The sequence below is a fragment of the Gasterosteus aculeatus genome, chromosome 18 (assembly GCF_964276395.1).
Source record: "Gasterosteus aculeatus chromosome 18, fGasAcu3.hap1.1, whole genome shotgun sequence".
In the NCBI taxonomy this organism is placed as follows: domain Eukaryota; kingdom Metazoa; phylum Chordata; class Actinopteri; order Perciformes; family Gasterosteidae; genus Gasterosteus; species Gasterosteus aculeatus.
Window position 1 is genome coordinate 2102703 of NC_135706.1, and position 20597 is coordinate 2123299.

The 20597-nt window shown below is 54.3% G+C and overlaps 2 protein-coding genes across 4 annotated transcripts in view; one reads left to right on the forward strand and one right to left on the reverse strand.

Moving 5' to 3' along the window:
• The window catches only part of LOC120807839 (26S proteasome regulatory subunit 4), a 170662-nt gene that overhangs the window by 104257 nt on the left and 45808 nt on the right, over positions 1 to 20597 (reverse strand). The window lies entirely within an intron of this gene.
• LOC120808118 (forkhead box protein N3) overlaps positions 1 to 20597 on the forward strand; it is a 42260-nt gene that overhangs the window by 15101 nt on the left and 6562 nt on the right. For all 3 annotated transcript variants that reach the window (XM_040160752.2, XM_078094021.1, XM_078094022.1), the window contains exons 2-4: positions 2143 to 2742; positions 15166 to 15317; positions 18937 to 18995. In XM_040160752.2, the coding sequence (XP_040016686.2) occupies positions 2161 to 2742; positions 15166 to 15317; positions 18937 to 18995 (793 nt within the window). In that variant the 5' untranslated portion in view covers positions 2143 to 2160. The remainder of the gene's footprint in view (positions 1 to 2142; positions 2743 to 15165; positions 15318 to 18936; positions 18996 to 20597) is intronic.

Genomic DNA, 20597 nt, shown 5'->3' on the forward strand with positions numbered 1-20597 from the left:
GTATGGATCCGCTCATCTACGTGTATTTCCCGACTTATTCCTTTACCTTTCAGACCCAAGAGCTGCTCAGTGTGCACGTCATCACGTCCATCTCCGCTTCGCAAACACCATCTGAGACCAGGAGATGGTGGTCAAAAGCTTGAGGGGGGGGCGGGAAACTACTAGTCAGCTTAAAGTCAAATACACAATGTGCCAGAATTACTCCTTCGCCGTGATTGATAAAGTATGATAATGCAATCTCACAAAGCGAAAACAGAAAGCAGAAGGCGAGCGAGGCTTTGGCTCCATAACACTTTTCAACACTGTGAGAATATAATTCTCCGCTGTCGTCTGTAATAATGCCGCTGAGTAGAGGGCCGTGAGTCTAAACGTCCCACGCCGTCGCCATGGTAATATCCCGTCTCTGTTACCTGCCAGAGCCTTATGAGACCTGCATTCATGGTGGGCATAGTAAAACAATGCGACTTGTTTAACACCGATCTCCAGACGGGGACAGCCTTTGTGCTCTAATTGAGTGGTGTCTTTTTTAAGTCCATGTTATTATAGCGCAAACAGAGGCGCTGTGGTGCCGGAGACACACACACACACACACATGCAGCGGGATGGAGGCGCGTACCTGCAGGCACATAGTCACACAGTGTGCTCACAACGCGCACGCCGAGCCAAAGCGCTCACAAACGCCAAAGAGATCCAGAGAAGGAAGACGACAGCGGGAACGGCACAGTCCCATCTGTCAAACAAATGTTAGGACGCACACAAACACACACACGGCCGGCAACATTTAGTCTGAGCTTGAGCGCTATCTGTCTTTGTCCTTTCACGAGTTGGTCCTGGGGGGGGGGGGGGCGCTGGAGAAGTTGCATGAAAGTTTGTTTTAGAGCTGAGCAAATGTGTGGAGCTTTGTGAGAGCCCACGGGAGACACACACACACACACACACACACACTCCGACACTCGCGCCGGGCCCCAGCCAACAGTGAGGAGTTCGTTGTCATAGCAACAGTAAAATGAGAGGACTTTACTGTCAGCCGTAATGTTTCATGGCCCCCTTGCCGCCATGGCAACATAACAAGGCGGAGGACGAGGAGGTGGAGAGAGAGAGGGGGGGGGAGAAAGAGGGAGGGGGGGGAGCATCGGAGCCATCGCTGCATTCCGGTGGACTCCTACCAGGAACAGAAGCCCGTCAGAGCCCCCCCCCCCCCCTCCCGCCTCGCCCATCCCTTTGATTATGCGCGCTCTATTTTCAGCGACGCCGCTGTTGTCACCGGGGTGCAATTTCAATTCATTACGCTCAACGTCAACATCGGTGCAGCAACAACCGCCACCTTCCCGCAGACAGGTACAGCTTGTTGAATGAGCGCTGGTGCTGTCAGAAAGTAGAAGAAGAGGCGAGGGGAGGATGAAAGGAGGAGAGAGCAGGGCGGGATGGGGGGGAGGACTGAACAGGCCGGCCATCCACACGCAGAGCAGCTTCCGTGTTACATCACATCTCTATATTTAGCCCAGTCCTTCCTCTGCATCCTCTACATCAGCAGTGTTGCGTGGAGATATCGCCAGTAGATAAGGTGGAGGAAAGACAGACGCAGTGGGACGGGGGGGGAGATCAGGGAGGAGCAGAGTTGTTTTGTCCTGTTGCCATGGTGACAACGCACAGCTCGCTCGCGGCGCCGCGGGTTGCCACGGGTGACAGCTGTCAGTCAATCAGGCAGAGTGGGGGGACAGACGGGGGCCGATGATCACCTTGGATTAGAGCGCCCGTCACAGGGGGCCAACCACGTATCCGGGTTTAATCTCCGCCGCGTCCCGGAGGCGCTGCCCTCTGCCCCCCCCCCCCCCCAGCTGTTTTTCAGGCCTGGCTTCCCGGATTTACGTGTTCGTGCAAACGAACGTGTGCGTTTTCTCCGCCGGTGAATCACTCGATTGGCCGCTTCAGTCAGAAGAGAAAGTGCTGATGTTTGCGGTGAAAATGTTGCCGCGTGTCTCCAACCCTTTGGCCTTCAACGACAATTAAGCTGATTCCACTTTACAAGCTGACCTTGTTTCTTTCCTCTTCCTTTCCCACGTCTGTCTCTCCGTCCCCCCCGTCCCCCCTTGCCCTCTGGCTCCTCCTCCTGTCTCCTCCCTCTGCTGTCTGTCTCTCCAGGAGCTAGCCCTGGGCTGGATGGGACCCACCATGCCCCCCAGCAAGAAGGCCCAGAGCCCCAGCAGTGGAGCCAGCGCCTCGCAGGGCATGAGCCCGCCGTATCGGCAGGGGGACGCCGCCACGGCAGCGGCCGAGGCGGAGGCGGCGGACCTCTCCCTGTCCCTGTCCGCCTCCTTCTCCAAGGCCGAGGACGAGGAGCTCACCAGCCTCTCCTGGCTCCACGAGAGCACCGACCTCCTCAACAGCTTCAGCCACTCGGGGCTGCGTAGCGTGTCCCCCCTGCAGGACCCCGACAGCCAGCACCCCCGCTCGCCCTCGTCCTCGTCTCCCTCGCTGGACGACCCCCTGCTGGCCGACGCGCACTCGGCGTACGACCTGGCGGCGGGCGCCAACAGGAAACCGCCCTACTCCTTCAGCTGCCTCATCTTCATGGCCATCGAGGACGCGCCCAACAAGCGGCTGCCGGTGAAGGACATCTACGGCTGGATCCTGGAGCACTTCCCGTACTTTTCCAGCGCCCCCACCGGCTGGAAGAACTCAGTGCGCCACAATCTGTCGCTCAACAAGTGCTTCAAGAAGGTGGATAAGGACCGGAGCCAGGTAAAGACTTTTACTCTCACGAATGTATCCAAACGCACCCGATTGTGGTTCTTCTTCGCTTCCCTGTTTGTTGCATTGAAAACATTTCTCGGCTTAATTAGCAACGGGAGGGATTCGCTTCAGACACGAGGTGTCTTTTGACCTGAGTGCATCCAAGGGCAGGCTGCAGACGTTCACTCCGTTATCCCCACAGAGTGCTTCCCATACGTCAGGGTTCCTAATATTGTTCCTTGTATGAAAAGGCCGTATTGTATTAACTTATGAAGAGAGTGGGCTTTGTTTTTTGGGATCATCAGTCCGCTGTTGGTAAACCGGTTTCTAGAGTCACGCTGTACATTGTGTCCGTCAAAGAGCCTCACGCGGGAAGAACCGCACTGATCTGATTGGTTCTATGGTGTCTTGTATTCGGGAGAACCAACTTTCTCCTATTTGGAATTTGCAGTTCATAGCGGGCCAGAGCTGTAGGGGAATCATGCAACCTCACTTCTTCTTTATTACTTTGAAGCAATAAATCCCACTTCATGATTCAAATGGTCCCGTGTGACTGTAATTTCCCGTTAACTCGTTTGATTCATCGTTTGTCGCACATCCCCCTTTGTTAACATTGGCTGTGGACGTCTTGCATGATGTCACCTCCTCGTGCAGCAGTCGTCGTACTTTGTGCAGGTAACACGGCAGTAACGCCCCTCTGTTTGTATTCGGCAGGTCTCTTGAGTCTGCTGCTGACGCTGTTGGTTTCACACACTTTGGATGTGTGACATCAGGACCGTTCCTGTACTGCAGCCTTATATCTGTGTTAACAACGAACAAAGATCGGAGAGATCGAAAACTTCATTATTAATTGGTTTCAATGAGCTATTATGTCACACAGATCTGTTTTTGTGCCACATTGATATCATATAGCAAATTAAAATGTCTCATCCTTTAAATATCATAGCATCATCATTTCCCAATATATATTTGCCTAATTTAACGCCAGATCCAAACCACTTCTCAGTGACCCCATTCCGAATACGTATTGTAAAACGTCTTCATCACGCGGTAACCGCAGCGCGCTACTCGCTCCTTCATGTGTGGTTCTGACCTGCTCCACCGCCAGACGCTTATCAGCCGTTTGCAGGCATATCCAACTTGAAGTCGAACATATTCTGTATTTTGTCTACAACTGTAGCAGATTCGGCTTCATCAATAGTTGATGATCTCTGCTTTCATAGTTCTCCTGCGCTCGTTCTTCCCCGGCGGGAGCAGCGTTTCTCCTTTGATTCCAGCCTGGATGCCGTCTGCGGACCGGCTTTCCCATCCGCATTTTACTCCATTAAATACTCGGGGTAAACGGGGATGAATCCCTCACTCAATTAGCGCTGAATTAATACGGGAGGATGTAATAACACGGATGCCAGCAGACTTTAGATCTCATCTCGCCCGGGAGGTGCTGGGGGGGGCCGAGGGACAAACAGCCACCATCAATGCCGGCGTGTGCTGTTTGGTTTATAAAGATTATACTGGAGGATCCTGGAGCGCTGTTTGCTCTCCAAGACCAGTGTGTGTGTGTGTGTGTGTGTGTGTGTGTTGAGGAACAAAATGGTCGAAGGAGGAAGAGGACATGGTGTGTGTGTGTGTGTGTTTGTGCACACACCCTCACGCTATGCTGTCATCTGGCCCTTGACTACGACGGCACAGTTTCTCTTGTATACGTATCTCCATAGTAACTAGGTTGCAGTTGACATAAAAGTATGCTGTTGCTGTAGCAACGGCAAAACTGATTTGGCTTTTACTGACTTGGGCGTGTGTGTGTTTGTGTGTCTGAGCACCGAGGTTCTGAGTGGGGGAGAATTAAGTGTACGTCCTTGTCATGTGTTAAATGCACATGTCTACTGTGTGCGTGTGTGTGTGTGTGTGTGTGATTTTGGCAAGGACAGCATGTCTTGTCTTCCTGTCACTGCACACCGTTTAAGACAGCGCGCTAATTAACCCTTCAAACCTATTCCCCCCCCTCTTTCTCTCTCGCGCGCACACACACACCTCAAAACACACACAGGGGATGCCGCGCACACACAAACAAAGAAGTGCACAATCACACACTGTGCAGCGTGCAGGAATGCACACACGCACACACGCACACACACGTGTCGGTGTGGAAATGAGGGCACGTCTCTGCAGACTGCCGCTCTACCTGCCAAGCGCCGCGCTTCATCTGAAGCAGCAATTACAGAATCTCCGTCATTTCAGTCTTTTCCGCTGAGATCCGCAGGCGAACACGCCGCCTCCTCCTCTTCTCTCTCCCCCCGCGGGTGCATCGCGCTCGCCGCGGCGGAGGACGGGGACGAGGGGGCTCTGCTTGAGGGGAGGTCAAATGATGGCTGTGAGACACCCACGGCGGGGGAGGGGAGGGGGAGACGCACCAAGTCATGTTCCCATCAATTTACGGAGGTGGAGATTAATACGACGGCGGCCCGTTTGCTCCAGCGGCTGTATTTCTGGGTCGCAGGCAGACGGGGGACCAGTTTAGAATAAGGCCGCCCGTCGGCGGCGTGCGTGCGCGCGTGTGCGTGCGGCGGTTGCGATCCCGTGTCGGAGAGCGTGAGAGCGCGGTCGGCCCACCGTTGCCATGGCGTTGTTTACAAACAGGATTCTTCGCCGCGCTGGAATGACATGTGCTGTTGCCCTCAGACTTCTGGATCAGCATCAGTGTTGCAACAGCAGATACACACACACACACACACACGTTGCCTCTTGTGAAATCACGGCAGAGACAACAGGCCGATTTGTAATCTGAGGCCCAGCATGAGGTCTCTGGGCGTGCGTCACCTTTGACCTGACCTCCGATGAGAGCGCCCTTGATTCTCCTCCCCCTCTGACTCGGCGCGTCTGGAGCGAGCTCAGATGTGCGCTCGGTTGGCCGCCGCCACAGAGGCGTCTGAGGGAGAAAATACCGTTGAACCGGCTCCTCTCAAACCAGGCGTGAGGTTTCCGCAGGTTTTAAAGCGTGCGCGTGGAACAACGCCACGCGCTGACGGGTTTCATTTTTCGTGCACTTAATTGGCAGGTTAATCAATCAACCGTTTCTGAATGGAAACGTGGCGACCAAGCTCTGCAGCGTCCTTCAGCTCCTTGACTTAAGGTCCATCAAGGAGCACAAAGGCCACATGGGGGATGAGCAGCATGTTTCCCCATGTTTCACTCCGTTTAGGGTCGCGTCCACTGAGGAAAGCGCAGATTGTAACAAACCACATAGTGACCACATATCACAGTCTGCTCATCTAATCAGTGGTTTCACACCTGAAACTCTCTGCTTGTATTCTAGTCGCAGATGGAAGTTTACTTCAGGTTAATTGTCAGATTGGGTAAAAATGTACTGACCAGATGGACTATTTTTATTGCCTTCAGTGGCGGTAAAGTTTGTGTGTTTTTGGAGTGTCTCTGATGGCTGGATAGTGAAAGTTAATGAGAAGAATATAAGCACAAACTGGGCCCCGCTGCAGCTTAAACTGAAACCAGAAGGTTTGCTTACAGAAGACATTTCCAAATGCTCATTTGCGCCATAACGTTCTGTATGTGAAGGCAAAAATGTCCCGGTGTCCAACCGACGTGGAGTGTCGGTGTTTGGCGAGGACCAATGCAACTTCCGCTGAATGAACATTGATATTAACAATTGATGATGATTACTGATACTTCTGATTGGTGGGTCATGTTGCTCATGCTCTGAACAACAAGGCGTCTTGCGGTGACGCCGTCCGGAGTGACAGCGCGATGCTCCGAACGGTTTAAATTGGATATCGATGCCACTGTTCATTTCCATGAAGCTATTTGAAGCTGCCCAATAACATCTGTTATACTTTAGTCGTTGATTGAAAAGATTATTCTTCTTATTCTAATCAAATTCCACGACACGCCACCAAAAACCAGTTGTCTTCGTCTCGCTCTGAACCGAAACGTTTTCTAGCCGTTGACGATGTACAATTTAATGACAAGTTTAGAAAACAGCAAAGGAGTGTGCGACATGTTTGACAGGCGTCGAGGCGATCTTAGTGAATATATATTCTTCAATGTATTTCTTCAGACGTGGCAGTGAAGTAGTGCTCACTTATACAATCGTAATCGCTGCAAAGGACGTGATGACTTTTGAACATTTTTCAGCAACATGTTTGCGAGCGCACGCGTAGACGAAGGCGAGTAGGTTAAAGAACCAGTAGCACGTAAGACCGGTCCGTCCGTCTGTGAAGATCCTTCATTTGTTAAGGGTTCGAAAAGCCCTCGAATGAGGCCTCACTCCTTTGTTCTCGAAACGAAGAATCAAAAGAGTCAACTTTTAAATTCATTAAAGTATTTATTTTAAACAAAGTGATAAGGAATACAGTTACAATACAATAGTTACAATAGTTACAATACAGTTACAATACAGTTACAATACAATACAATAGTTACAATAGTTACAATACAGTTACAATACAGTTACAATACAATACAATAGTTACAATAGTTACAATACAGTTACAATACAGTTACAATACAATACAATAGTTACAATACAGTTAAAATACAATCTAGTGATCCTCTCCGATGGTGCGTCCCACGTTGATCTCGTCCCTCGTCGTTCCTCTCCGATGGTGCGTCCCACGTTGATCTCGTCCCTCGTCGTTCCTCTCCGATGGTGCGTCCCACGTTGATCTCGTCCCACGTCGTTCTTCTCCGATGGTGCGTCCCACGTTGATCTCGTCCCACGTCGTTCTTCTCCGATGGTGCGTCCCACGTTGATCTCGTCCCTCGTCGTTCCTCTCCGATGGTGCGTCCCACGTTGATCTCGTCCCTCGTCGTTCCTCTCCGATGGTGCGTCCCACGTTGATCCTCTCCGATGGTGCGTCCCACGTTGATCTCGTCCCACGTCGTTCTTCTCCGATGGTGCGTCCCACGTTGATCTCGTCCCACGTCGTTCTTCTCCGATGGTGCGTCCCACGTTGATCTCGTCCCTCGTCGTTCCTCTCCGATGGTGCGTCCCACGTTGATCCTCTCCGATGGTGCGTCCCACGTTGATCTCGTCCCACGTCGTTCTTCTCCGATGGTGCGTCCCACGTTGATCTCGTCCCTCGTCGTTCCTCTCCGATGGTGCGTCCCACGTTGATCCTCTCCGATGGTGCGTCCCACGTTGATCCTCTCCGATGGTGCGTCCCACGTTGATCCTCTTCGATGGTGCGTCCCACGTTGATCTCGTCCCTCGTCGTTCCTCTCCGATGGTGCGTCCCACGTTGATCTCGTCCCTCGTCGTTCCTCTCCGATGGTGCGTCCCACGTTGATCTCGTCCCACGTCGTTCTTCTCCGATGGTGCGTCCCACGTTGATCTCGTCCCACGTCGTTCTTCTACGATGGTGCGTCCCACGTTGATCTCGTCCCACGTCGTTCTTCTCCGATGGTGCGTCCCACGTTGATCTCGTCCCACGTCGTTCTTCTCCGATGGTGCGTCCCACGTTGATCTCGTCCCACGTTGATCCTCTCCGATGGTGCGTCCCACGTTGATCTCGTCCCACGTCGTTCTTCTCCGATGGTGCGTCCCACGTTGATCTCGTCCCACGTCGTTCTTCTCCGATGGTGCGTCCCACGTTGATCTCGTCCCTCGTCGTTCCTCTCCGATGGTGCGTCCCACGTTGATCCTCTCCGATGGTGCGTCCCACGTTGATCTCGTCCCACGTCGTTCTTCTCCGATGGTGCGTCCCACGTTGATCTCGTCCCTCGTCGTTCCTCTCCGATGGTGCGTCCCACGTTGATCCTCTCCGATGGTGCGTCCCACGTTGATCTCGTCCCTCGTCGTTCCTCTCCGATGGTGCGTCCCACGTTGATCTCGTCCCTCGTCGTTCCTCTCCGATGGTGCGTCCCACGTTGATCTCGTCCCACGTCGTTCTTCTCCGATGGTGCGTCCCACGTTGATCTCGTCCCACGTCGTTCTTCTCAGATGGTGCGTCCCACGTTGATCTCGTCCCACGTCGTTCTTCTCCGATGGTGCGTCCCACGTTGATCTCGTCCCACGTCGTTCCTCTCCGATGGTGCGTCCCACGTTGATCTCGTCCCACGTCGTTCTTCTCCGATGGTGCGTCCCACGTTGATCTCGTCCCACGTTGATCCTCTCCGATGGTGCGTCCCACGTTGATCTCGTCCCACGTCGTTCTTCTCCGATGGTGCGTCCCACGTTGATCTCGTCCCACGTCGTTCTTCTCCGATGGTGCGTCCCACGTTGATCTCGTCCCTCGTCGTTCCTCTCCGATGGTGCGTCCCACGTTGATCCTCTCCGATGGTGCGTCCCACGTTGATCTCGTCCCACGTCGTTCTTCTCCGATGGTGCGTCCCACGTTGATCTCGTCCCTCGTCGTTCCTCTCCGATGGTGCGTCCCACGTTGATCCTCTCCGATGGTGCGTCCCACGTTGATCCTCTCCGATGGTGCGTCCCACGTTGATCTCGTCCCTCGTCGTTCCTCTCCGATGGTGCGTCCCACGTTGATCTCGTCCCTCGTCGTTCCTCTCCGATGGTGCGTCCCACGTTGATCTCGTCCCTCGTCGTTCTTCTCCGATGGTGCGTCCCACGTTGATCTCGTCCCACGTTGATCCTCTCCGATGGTGCGTCCCACGTTGATCCTCTCCGATGGTGCGTCCCACGTTGATCTCGTCCCACGTCGTTCTTCTCCGATGGTGCGTCCCACGTTGATCTCGTCCCTCGTCGTTCCTCTCCGATGGTGCGTCCCACGTTGATCTCGTCCCTCGTCGTTCCTCTCCGATGGTGCGTCCCACGTTGATCTCGTCCCTCGTCGTTCTTCTCCGATGGTGCGTCCCACGTTGATCTCGTCCCACGTTGATCCTCTCCGATGGTGCGTCCCACGTTGATCCTCTCCGATGGTGCGTCCCACGTTGATCTCGTCCCTCGTCGTTCCTCTCCGATGGTGCGTCCCACGTTGATCTCGTCCCACGTTGATCCTCTCCGATGGTGCGTCCCACGTTGATCTCGTCCCTCGTCGTTCCTCTCCGATGGTGCGTCCCACGTTGATCTCGTCCCTCGTCGTTCCTCTCCGATGGTGCGTCCCACGTTGATCTCGTCCCTCGTCGTTCTTCTCCGATGGTGCGTCCCACGTTGATCTCGTCCCACGTTGATCCTCTCCGATGGTGCGTCCCACGTTGATCCTCTCCGATGGTGCGTCCCACGTTGATCTCGTCCCTCGTCGTTCTTCTCCGATGGTGCGTCCCACGTTGATCTCGTCCCACGTTGATCCTCTCCGATGGTGCGTCCCACGTTGATCCTCTCCGATGGTGCGTCCCACGTTGATCTCGTCCCTCGTCGTTCCTCTCCGATGGTGCGTCCCACGTTGATCTCGTCCCACGTTGATCCTCTCCGATGGTGCGTCCCACGTTGATCTCGTCCCTTGTCGTTCCTCTCCGATGGTGCGTCCCACGTTGATCTCGTCCCTCGTCGTTCCTCTCCGATGGTGCGTCCCACGTTGATCTCGTCCCTCGTCGTTCTTCTCCGATGGTGCGTCCCACGTTGATCTCGTCCCACGTTGATCCTCTCCGATGGTGCGTCCCACGTTGATCCTCTCCGATGGTGCGTCCCACGTTGATCTCGTCCCACGTTGATCCTCTCCGATGGTGCGTCCCACGTTGATCTCGTCCCACGTCGTTCTTCTCCGATGGTGCGTCCCACGTTGATCTCGTCCCTCGTTGTTCCTCTCCGATGGTGCGTCCCACGTTGATCTCGTCCCACGTCGTTCTTCTCCGATGGTGCGTCCCACGTTGATCTCGTCCCACGTTGATCCTCTCCGATGGTGCGTCCCACGTTGATCTCGTCCCACGTCGTTCTTCTCCGATGGTGCGTCCCACGTTGATCTCGTCCCTCGTCGTTCCTCTCCGATGGTGCGTCCCACGTTGATCCTCTCCGATGGTGCGTCCCACGTTGATCTCGTCCCACGTCGTTCTTCTCCGATGGTGCGTCCCACGTTGATCTCGTCCCTCGTCGTTCCTCTCCGATGGTGCGTCCCACGTTGATCCTCTCCGATGGTGCGTCCCACGTTGATCCTCTCCGATGGTGCGTCCCACGTTGATCTCGTCCCTCGTCGTTCCTCTCCGATGGTGCGTCCCACGTTGATCTCGTCCCTCGTCGTTCCTCTCCGATGGTGCGTCCCACGTTGATCTCGTCCCACGTCGTTCTTCTCCGATGGTGCGTCCCACGTTGATCTCGTCCCACGTCGTTCTTCTCCGATGGTGCGTCCCACGTTGATCTCGTCCCACGTCGTTCTTCTCCGATGGTGCGTCCCACGTTGATCTCGTCCCACGTCGTTCTTCTCCGATGGTGCGTCCCACGTTGATCTCGTCCCACGTCGATCCTCTCCGATGGTGCGTCCCACGTTGATCTCGTCCCTCGTCGTTCCTCTCCGATGGTGCGTCCCACGTTGATCTCGTCCCACGTCGTTCTTCTCCGATGGTGCGTCCCACGTTGATCTCGTCCCACGTCGTTCTTCTCCGATGGTGCGTCCCACGTTGATCTCGTCCCACGTCGTTCTTCTCCGATGGTGCGTCCCACGTTGATCTCGTCCCACGTCGTTCTTCTCCGATGGTGCGTCCCACGTTGATCTCGTCCCTCGTCGTTCCTCTCCGATGGTGCGTCCCACGTTGATCTCGTCCCACGTTGATCCTCTCCGATGGTGCGTCCCACGTTGATCCCGTCCCTCGTCGTTCCTCTCCGATGGTGCGTCCCACGTTGATCTCGTCCCTCGTCGTTCCTCTCCGATGGTGCGTCCCACGTTGATCTCGTCCCACGTCGTTCTTCTCCGATGGTGCGTCCCACGTTGATCTCGTCCCACGTCGTTCTTCTCCGATGGTGCGTCCCACGTTGATCTCGTCCCACGTCGTTCTTCTCCGATGGTGCGTCCCACGTTGATCTCGTCCCACGTCGTTCTTCTCCGATGGTGCGTCCCACGTTGATCTCGTCCCACGTCGTTCTTCTCCGATGGTGCGTCCCACGTTGATCTCGTCCCACGTCGTTCTTCTCCGATGGTGCGTCCCACGTTGATCTTATCCCACGTCGTTCTTCTCCGATGGTGCGTCCCACGTTGATCTCGTCCCACGTTGATCCTCTCCGATGGTGCGTCCCACGTTGATCTCGTCCCACGTTGATCCTCTCCGATGGTGCGTCCCACGTTGATCTCGTCTCCCGCTGCTCTCGTCTCCCGCTGCTCTCGTCTCCCGCTGCTCTCGTCTCCCGCTGCTCTCGTCTCCCGCTGCTCTCGTCTGACTGTTCTTCCCTATAACTAACATTCTATATTCGAATTCGACTGTTGCTGTGGCGACCGCGACCGTGACGCGCGACCGTGACGCGCGACCGTGACGCGCGTCACGGTTGCGCGTCACAGTGAATGTGACGTGACTACTGAATGACTATTACATGAATAACATAGACTAGAGGCTACAACAGCTTCATGCACTAGTTTGATTATTTGCCGTTTCATGCCGATGAAAAGTTGCGTGTTTCCAGCGGAGCGCGCAGCGTTCAAAGTCGCTACGTTAAAAGCTTCAGTTTAATCACTGAATGGAGCTCGCGACATTAAATTGCTTACACAAAACTCTCGATCGGCACTCAGCGTTTGTTTATTGTTGTTTATTGTTGTCGTTCATTCAAACCGCTTTGCGCAGAGAGAGAGAGAGAGAGAGAGAGAGAGAGAGAGAGAGGTCTGCTAAATCGGTTTAAACTTAACTAAATTACATAAACCATCAAACTCTAAACAGGAAATGCGCAACGAAATGAAGAAATCAAACGGAAAACATTCACCGGTGCACACAGACCGGGTTAGTTACGCTGGTTAACCTGCACTTCTCTAGCAGCTTTCTGATGATAGAGACTCAACATGAGGATAGTCCCATCCCTCTACCGGTGATGCGTTTGTGTGTCTAAAATAATATCATGTCCTGATGTGTGTGTGAGTGGTAAATGAACGTTGTAACGCAGTAGCAGCAGTAGTGTTACTACCAGGTCAGTGACAGCAGGACTTTTTTAATATCTCCCGTTTCCAAGGGAGACCGGCCCCCTCAGCTTATATAACACAGGAAACAGATGTTGGCAACTGCAATCATCCTCCCTCTCCCTCCTCTCCTGCTGCCTTTGTCTTCTCTTTCTTCCCCTTTTCGCCCGGCGGTCAAACCGTGCCGCGTCCCGCTCACATGACTCCGTCATCACGATATCGTCCCTCTGCGCAGTATTGTGCAGTTTTCTAACACAACAGCATCACAACTGCTGCTTTTTAAAAACGCAACCACTACGCGCCGGCGTAGTGACACACACAGCCTTCATATGATTAAACCAATTTACACTACGTGTAATGTTGCCTAAACTCTCAATGTGAAGTCTGACAAAGTACCAGTGCCCCCCCCCGGCTGAGGGAAGGGGTTAACGTTTCCAGTTGTGGATTACTTGTTGTGTAATCCTGCTCTTTAGCTGCTGGAACCCTACACATGTGTGACTATTTCTGAGCACGCACGAGGCAACGCCAATAAACACATCACCCAGGAAGCACGCGAGACCAGGTGGGACCAGAGGACGGAGAGACTCCCCAAGCACCGGCTTCCACGCTGTCACATCCTCTGCGAACTTAAAGCAAATCTCTGGCCTCGAACACTTTTATCTGTTCTCTCAACTTTGCGAATTTGCCAGAAAATTGAAAGTGTGTTTCACCTCCTCCCTGCATCAAAGCCCAGATGATGCCTGTTGCCAAGGCGACCGCACTAACCCAGGCGACGGACCCTTCCTGCGAGCGGCGCCCGGCGATTGGCCTATCGAGTGGGGGAGAGGGGGGGGGTATACGCATTGAGCGTCGTGGTTGGCTGGCGGAAGCAGGGGATCCAGCAGACTGATTCTACCGAGAGCATCGATTTAATCGGCTGGCAAGCGGGCAGACAGTAGGCACACGCACACACACACACACACACACACAGCGCGCTCGGCTGGCGGGTGTGAGGGGAAATTTGGCCCAGTGGGGGTCACCTCTGTGGGAGCGAGCGCATGTGTGTGTAATATCGTGCTCTCCAGGAGAGGCGTTGCTGGCGGTAATAGAAGCGCTCCCAGGAGCAGACCACGCTGGGCCATATCACACTCCCCAGGGGAGTCGCACACACACACACACACACACACGCACACGCACACGCGGCACATATGGCCCTGGTTCAACACCGCTCACGTGCTAACGCAAAGAGCCAGACTCAAACCGCATCAGCAGCACGCACACGCGCGCCCTGCGAGCTCCTCGCGTCCCTCCAAGGTCACGTGGTGCAGGGAGCGGTTGGACGTCCGGAGAGGCTCAGCGCCGCCATCGCTCGTTAGCACTGATGGAATTTAGAACGCTCAGAGAGATGTACGCGACAGTCGTTTGGCTGGGGAGCATTTCCTACGGGCTGCGGTACAGAAACGACGGCTGGCACATGGCGAGCTGCTGTGCATTATCGGTTTTTATTTGATGGGATAATATGATGCCTGGTTTTATTCCTCAGGGATGCAAAAACTCCTTTAATCCCCGTCTTAACATCAGATATGTATAGATGCCTGTGATTGCTGCTGGGAATACTAAAGATTTCACGCAAAATGAACTTGAGTGTAAGAAATGTAATAAAATATAGAAAGGCTTTTGCGTTGTAAAATAACATAAGATGTAATAATCCTTTATTTACTAAGCAAATGGAAATTGGAGCACACACTCAATCACGTCTTTTTTTATACATTGTTGTAATTAGTTTTTCTTGACTTGTGATCCACTGGTGCCTTTACTACAAAACGCCTCCACTACTCTCCTGCACTGTGTATGTGTAGACTGTGGTTCAGACCACAGCAGCCGGGACGTGAGGTGGTCCTGGTGTGCTCCTCATCTTCTTCAGCTTTTAGAATCCGTCTCCGGACGTTTCCCTCTGAATAGATTCCTCCCGACATCTCCCCGCCCTGTAGCCCCCCCCCCCCTCCGTCCCTGCTGAACACAAACTGCAGGTTTGATGGAGACGGAGAAGTATTCTGTCTGAGATCCCTCCTCTATAATCCATAGGCTGGTTTCACTCAGGTTGGGAGCCGACAGCTTCATTAGGCGAGGGAGGGAGGGGGGAGGGGGGGGGGAGGGGTGTGCTTTGATCTAAAAATACGCACCACCATCGCCTCTGGAGCTGAGAAAAGTTAAAGAGATTCCGTGCGTTTTTTCACCCAAGTGTTGGGAAAATGGCGGGAAGCTTCCGCTGCGATTCCTCCCCGGGAGTCGGCCCATGGCTGCCGGAGCCCACGGCGGGTCCGCCGGAGGAGAAGAGTCCCGCGTGCTGGGGCTGTTGTCTCCCGTCGGTGCGCCGCGTGGGTGTACTCCCCCCCCCAACACCCCCCAATGCATCTCAATAACCTCCCTCTCATCTTCCTCTCTGTCCCCGCAGAGCATCGGCAAAGGCTCCCTGTGGTCCATAGACCCGGAGTACAGGCACAACCTGATCCAGGCGCTGAAGAAGACGCCGTACCACCCCTACTCGCCCGGCCTGGCCACGCCCTCCACCTCCCCCCCCACCCTGCCGCAGACGTTTCACCACAGGTGAGAGATGCAGCAGCTGAGAGGCGGGTTGCTCCATTGATGAGTTGCTGTGCGCATGCTGTAAAACAGGGGTTTGATGCAATGACATAATGCGCAATGAACACTGTGTTCACCATCATCATCATCATCATCGTCATCGTCAGGACCAGGTCTCTCATGACATCATCCTCCTCCACAGCTTACTGTGTAACGTGATCTCTGCCACGGACCACTTTGCTTTTTAAAGATGTCTCGTAATCAGCACATCTTCTTCACTTCTGTCACAGAAATGCAATGAGGGTTCATCCGACTTATGTGAATCCTGGAGAATAAAGCGATAAAAGTCAAGATTCTGTAAGAACGTAATCAAATGAAAGAAAAGCAGTCTGCCCGTGCAAAGTGCATCACTGCACACGGGCTTATTGATTAGTCGTAATAAAGTGGTAGAAATATTCTGCAGGTGCAGCACATAGTACAGATACAACATGTGCAAGCCCCTCTCTGACTCCCTCTCTCCCCCCCCTCCTCCTCCCGCGGGGCCCCGGGCGTTGTCTAGCTGACCCGCCCGTCCTTTCCTTAAATCCTCCTGCATGCTGTTTTTCATGCAGCAGCGCTTCCATCCCTCCTCCTCCTCTCCTCCCCCCTCAGGCACATCACAGGTAAAAGTGCTGCTCGCCCCTCTCCACATGTCCACTTGTCGACTCCCCAGCATCCCCCTCCTCTCGCTCCCTGGCCTCCTCTGTTAATGCCCATTTCATCCCCAGGCATATATCACTACTGGTGGGGCTCTTCTTTATTTATCCCCACTGTGATTCATTCTCTCTCTCTCTCTATCATTCAATTAAATCCTCATTCATGTCATCCTCTCACACACACACACACACACACACACAGCATCCGCCTTGTTTGTTCCACATTCCCTCACTCTCCTCCGCCCTGCATCCTGACCTCCGCCTCTCCGTCGCCTCTGCCCTTCCCCGTGGATATGTCGGCAGGAGGTCCCATTAGTCCTCCTTATTCTTTTCTCCCCCTCCCTCCCCTCACCCCCCTCAGTCGATCCGAGCAGGTTGGCTCGCAGAGGCAGCGGACTGTGTAAAACAGAATAATTGGTTCACCGTTAAATGTAAAAGTGTCATTTTGAACAATGAGCTGTGGGGAAGAGGAACAAATGGGAGGCCAGATTCGGGACATGAGACGGGAGGGAAGGGGAGGGGCGGTGTGTGTGTGTGTGTGTGTGTGTGTGTGTGTTGGAGCGTCAGTCAGGGGTCAGATTTCTTGGTTTGAGGTCTCTTGTGATGCAGCACATGTGTGTGTGTGTGTGTGTGTGTGTCTCCATTCATTGTTCCAAGGTCCATCTCAGTGCGTGAGGCGGATTCTCTGCAACACGCTCCTGTTATTAACACACGCGTCGCCTATGATGGAACAAGCGGCAGCATTTCACTCCGCACGCCGTAACATCCCCCTCAGGTGGAAGGGAAGATGAACGTGAGGCTTCATGGGTTCCCAAAGACATCGAGCCCGTCGGGCTCGTCAGTAACTGTGCGACATTGTGCTAAAGATGTCCGTGAGTGGAACAACAAGAGGCAAAGGGTTGTGTAATGGGAGCCTGTGGAGGGGTTTGGACTTGGGGGGCACCGTGGACAGAAGGTCAGGATCCACGATCTCCTCGCTCGTGTACGGCATTGGATCGTAATCACACGCGAGGGAGAGAAAGAGAGAAGTGAGGGGAACGAATCCGTCGCTCTCATCACAGTTCATCGTCGTTACGGATGTCGAAATATCGCTGAAAGCTTTTCGACAAGACAAAAAGACAAAAAGCCTCCGTGAAGAAGAACACATGTACTATTTAATATACAAATAAACAAGTTAGTTAACGTAAACGTTCTGTTTAATCTTGTCCACCATCAAGCATGTAAAGGGAACATCTATGAAAAGGTGGCAGATTGAGTTTGAGGGACTGGATTACAGCTGAGGCTTAAAGCCGGTCGGTGGGACGCTGAAGTGTCTGAGATTAAAAGTTCCCCTTTTACACGTTGAGTAATGCAGGTCAACGAACATACGTCATGAAGTGCACCGCGGCGAGGAGCGCCTCCAGCACGCCAACGATGACGGCGGGAGGAAGCTGCATACGGGGGGGGGACGGGGGGGGGGGGGGGACACGGTGCCTCTTTGTCCTCTACTCCGTCACTCACACCTCTCGCTTTCTCATGGACCACAATAAGTCACAGCGCTCCACCCGACCCCCACCCGCAGTGTGCTTCAGCATGTGTGTGTGTGTGCGCATCCGATAGCATCCGTGCTAGTCAGAGCAGGTGTGGGTGCGTGTGTGTGTGTGCGTGTGCGTGCGCGTGTGTGTAGGAGGTCAGCTCCATGGTGCATTCCTTCACACCCTCCATCAGCATCTGGGTGGAGGATGAGGGGGTGATGAGGGAACGGATGAAAGAAGGAAAGGGTGTCTGAAGGAGGTTGAGGAGGAGCCCTCACCTTCTCTCTTCCCCCCCACCCACTCCCTCCCTCCCCCCATGAGAAAGAAAGATGAGGGGAGGGCGAGCGCCTGTTAGCCCCTCGCCCACTACATTAAACGCACAGGGTTGTCTTGGCAACACATGTAGTAGAGGGAGAGATAAAGAGAGAGAGGGGGGACAGACGGAGAGGGAGGGAGAGAGAGATGTGGTAGGGAAAACAGACAGGCTGTTAGTGCAGGAAAAATATGTTATCGCCGTGGCAACGCAATGTGGCAACTCTCCATGGCAACAGCAGGTGGCTCCGGGCTGAAATTCTTCTCGAGCGAGCGAGCGAGAGAGAGAGAGAGAGAGAGTCCACCTTCCCCATCGGGGTCCGAACGCCCCTCATCCGGCAGATTAGCACGAGGCCCAACAGGAGCACGTCACGGCGGGGACACCTGGGCAGCTGTGTCCCCCCCCCCCCAGGTGTCCCCTGATGTCCCGTGAGCGTGTGAGACGGCCTGATGGCTGCACGGGGAGACGTGTCCTCTAATGGCAGCTAAAGACCAGTGAACCTGGACCAGCTCGTACACCCCCCCCCCCCCCCCCTGCCCCCTCCCCTCTCCCCCCTTCCGTCCCCGTCTCCCTCTCGTGCATCCTCCAGCACACCGGCGTCTTTTGTCTTCTTGTGTGTGCACATGTGTGAGTGAAGACGTCTGCGTCTATTTGAGAAATGCCATCATTACCTCCCTCATTAGTGGCGCAATGATCACCTAAACTGCGTCCCGGGCTGCGTGTGCGTGCGTGTGCGTGCGTGTGCGTGCGTGTGTGCGTGTGTGTGTGTGTGTGCGTGTGCGTGCGTGTGTGTGTGTGTCTGTGCTTAGACTAGAGATCTCGGCGCGGCCGCGTGTTAAATGCGTGTGCGTCGATGGCGTTTTTTTGTGTGAGTGAACGGGCTCGTGGCGGGCAGGCAGGGGGGGGGTTGTCACGAGAAATTACCCCCACGGACTTCAGCGGCGAGGCTGTAATTCTCCGAGGTAATCACAGGGAATGATGGCAACAGTGGGACACCCGGGAATCTAATCACTATAATCAGCAGCGCCGGCTTATGGGCTCAAATTGCTGCCTTGCTTTCTGCCTCGCGATGACGCGCTGCAGCACCATCCAACGCTTGACCACTTTTCTCTCCTTTCTAGTCCTCCGCTGTGGTCGGGGAATCCCCTCTTCAGAAAGAACGGAGGAGTTCTCCTGCAAGGTACCGTTTCACCTCCACCGTGTGTATGTCCTCCCTCCTCCTCCCTCCCTCCCTCCCTCCCTCCCTTTCTCCCTCCTCCTCCTCCTCCTCCACGGACGCGCCAGCTCCAATCGTCTCAATTCCAAATCCCTCTCTTCTTCAGAAGCGCACCTGGAGAATACCGAGTGCCGAGTTCTGACACTTGGCCCGGTGCCGGTGGAGGGGAGCTAAGAGCAAAGAAGCCGTGGAGACGCAGTGAGGGGGAGGGGGGGGGGAGAACATCTCCCATCCCGTTCACCTCCTTCTCTCTGGGTTTCCCGTTATCCTCCTCCTGCTCCCCGGTGGCTGGACAGCAGTTTAAATGGACATTCAATCCCAATCAGGCAGCACTCGGGGAGCTGGCCGGGCCGCCGGCTCCTAAATGGAGGGGGAAATGGATACATTAGGCGTCTGCGGCGCGCCCTCCATCGCCGCCGATAATGGAGGAGTAATGGTCAAGGGGCCTGGGAAGCTGGACTCCCCGCAGACCAGAGCGAGCGAGCGAGCGGACGGGCCGGTAGACGGAGGGGGGGGGGAGGATAGGAAGGGAGTCTTGGATTGGCCGTGTGAAGGGAAACTTTTAAAACGTGTTTGAAAGAGGACGGAGCGCCATGATGGAGCGTGACGTAGTGACGGACAGCCAAGAGACAAGGGGGGGGGCGGGTCATCCCGCGTGGCCCCTGGAGGCCAATGTGTGCTTTAGTTCTATAAAATAAAATGAGCTGAATTGAAGCGCACAGCAGCTCGGGATGAACACGGCCCGATGCCTGCCAGCTGTGTCCTTAATCCTAGCAGCCCCCCCCCCCCCCCCCCCTTCCTCCCCCACCCTCCCCCCACACGGGTCATCAGTCAGGAGCTCGCCCCCGATTTCATGAAACCACTTTGGTCATTTAAGCAGAAACCACTGTTAGTGTTTCCCGGTTAACACCCCCACTGACCAGCTGTTAAAGGCTTAACTCCAGCAGCAGCTCTTCACAGGACGTCCCGCTTTGCACGTGGACACTGTCCGTGAATCAGAGTCACATCAAGGCTCATCTTCTGCAGAAACTGAAGCCACCACAACTTTTGAGCTTTCAGCAGCTGTTGAAATGCTGCTTTTCTTGTCATTGCATCCTTTTAGGGGCGACCGAGGCGCCTGCAGTAGAGACGGAGCCCCGGCTGCTCCCTGAGACAAAGTGTCCCTGAGACATTCGACCCCTAACTGCTCCCCGGGTGTCTTTACCCGCAGCCCCCGCGGGGGGATCATCTTCCTTCCTTCTGCATCAGCAGTAATCTGCTGTTCTCATGTATAATAACAGGGATCCTTCTGCATATTCAATACGTTTCCTTCTGTACTTGATTACTATCATATTATATTATTGATACACTGTATTAGAGGTGAAATTGTACTTTAAATATCACAGTGCAGCACGGCCCTCTTATTTTACATGTTTGGCTGTCAGCTGTAGTACATTATCCTGCCATCCGGCTTCTCCCCCACCATCACCATGGTAACCAGCAGAGTTACCAGCTGTAAACATATATATACGTGAGTAAAACGCACAATATACCCATGTGAAGTGAAGTAGAGAAGCACAAAATAAC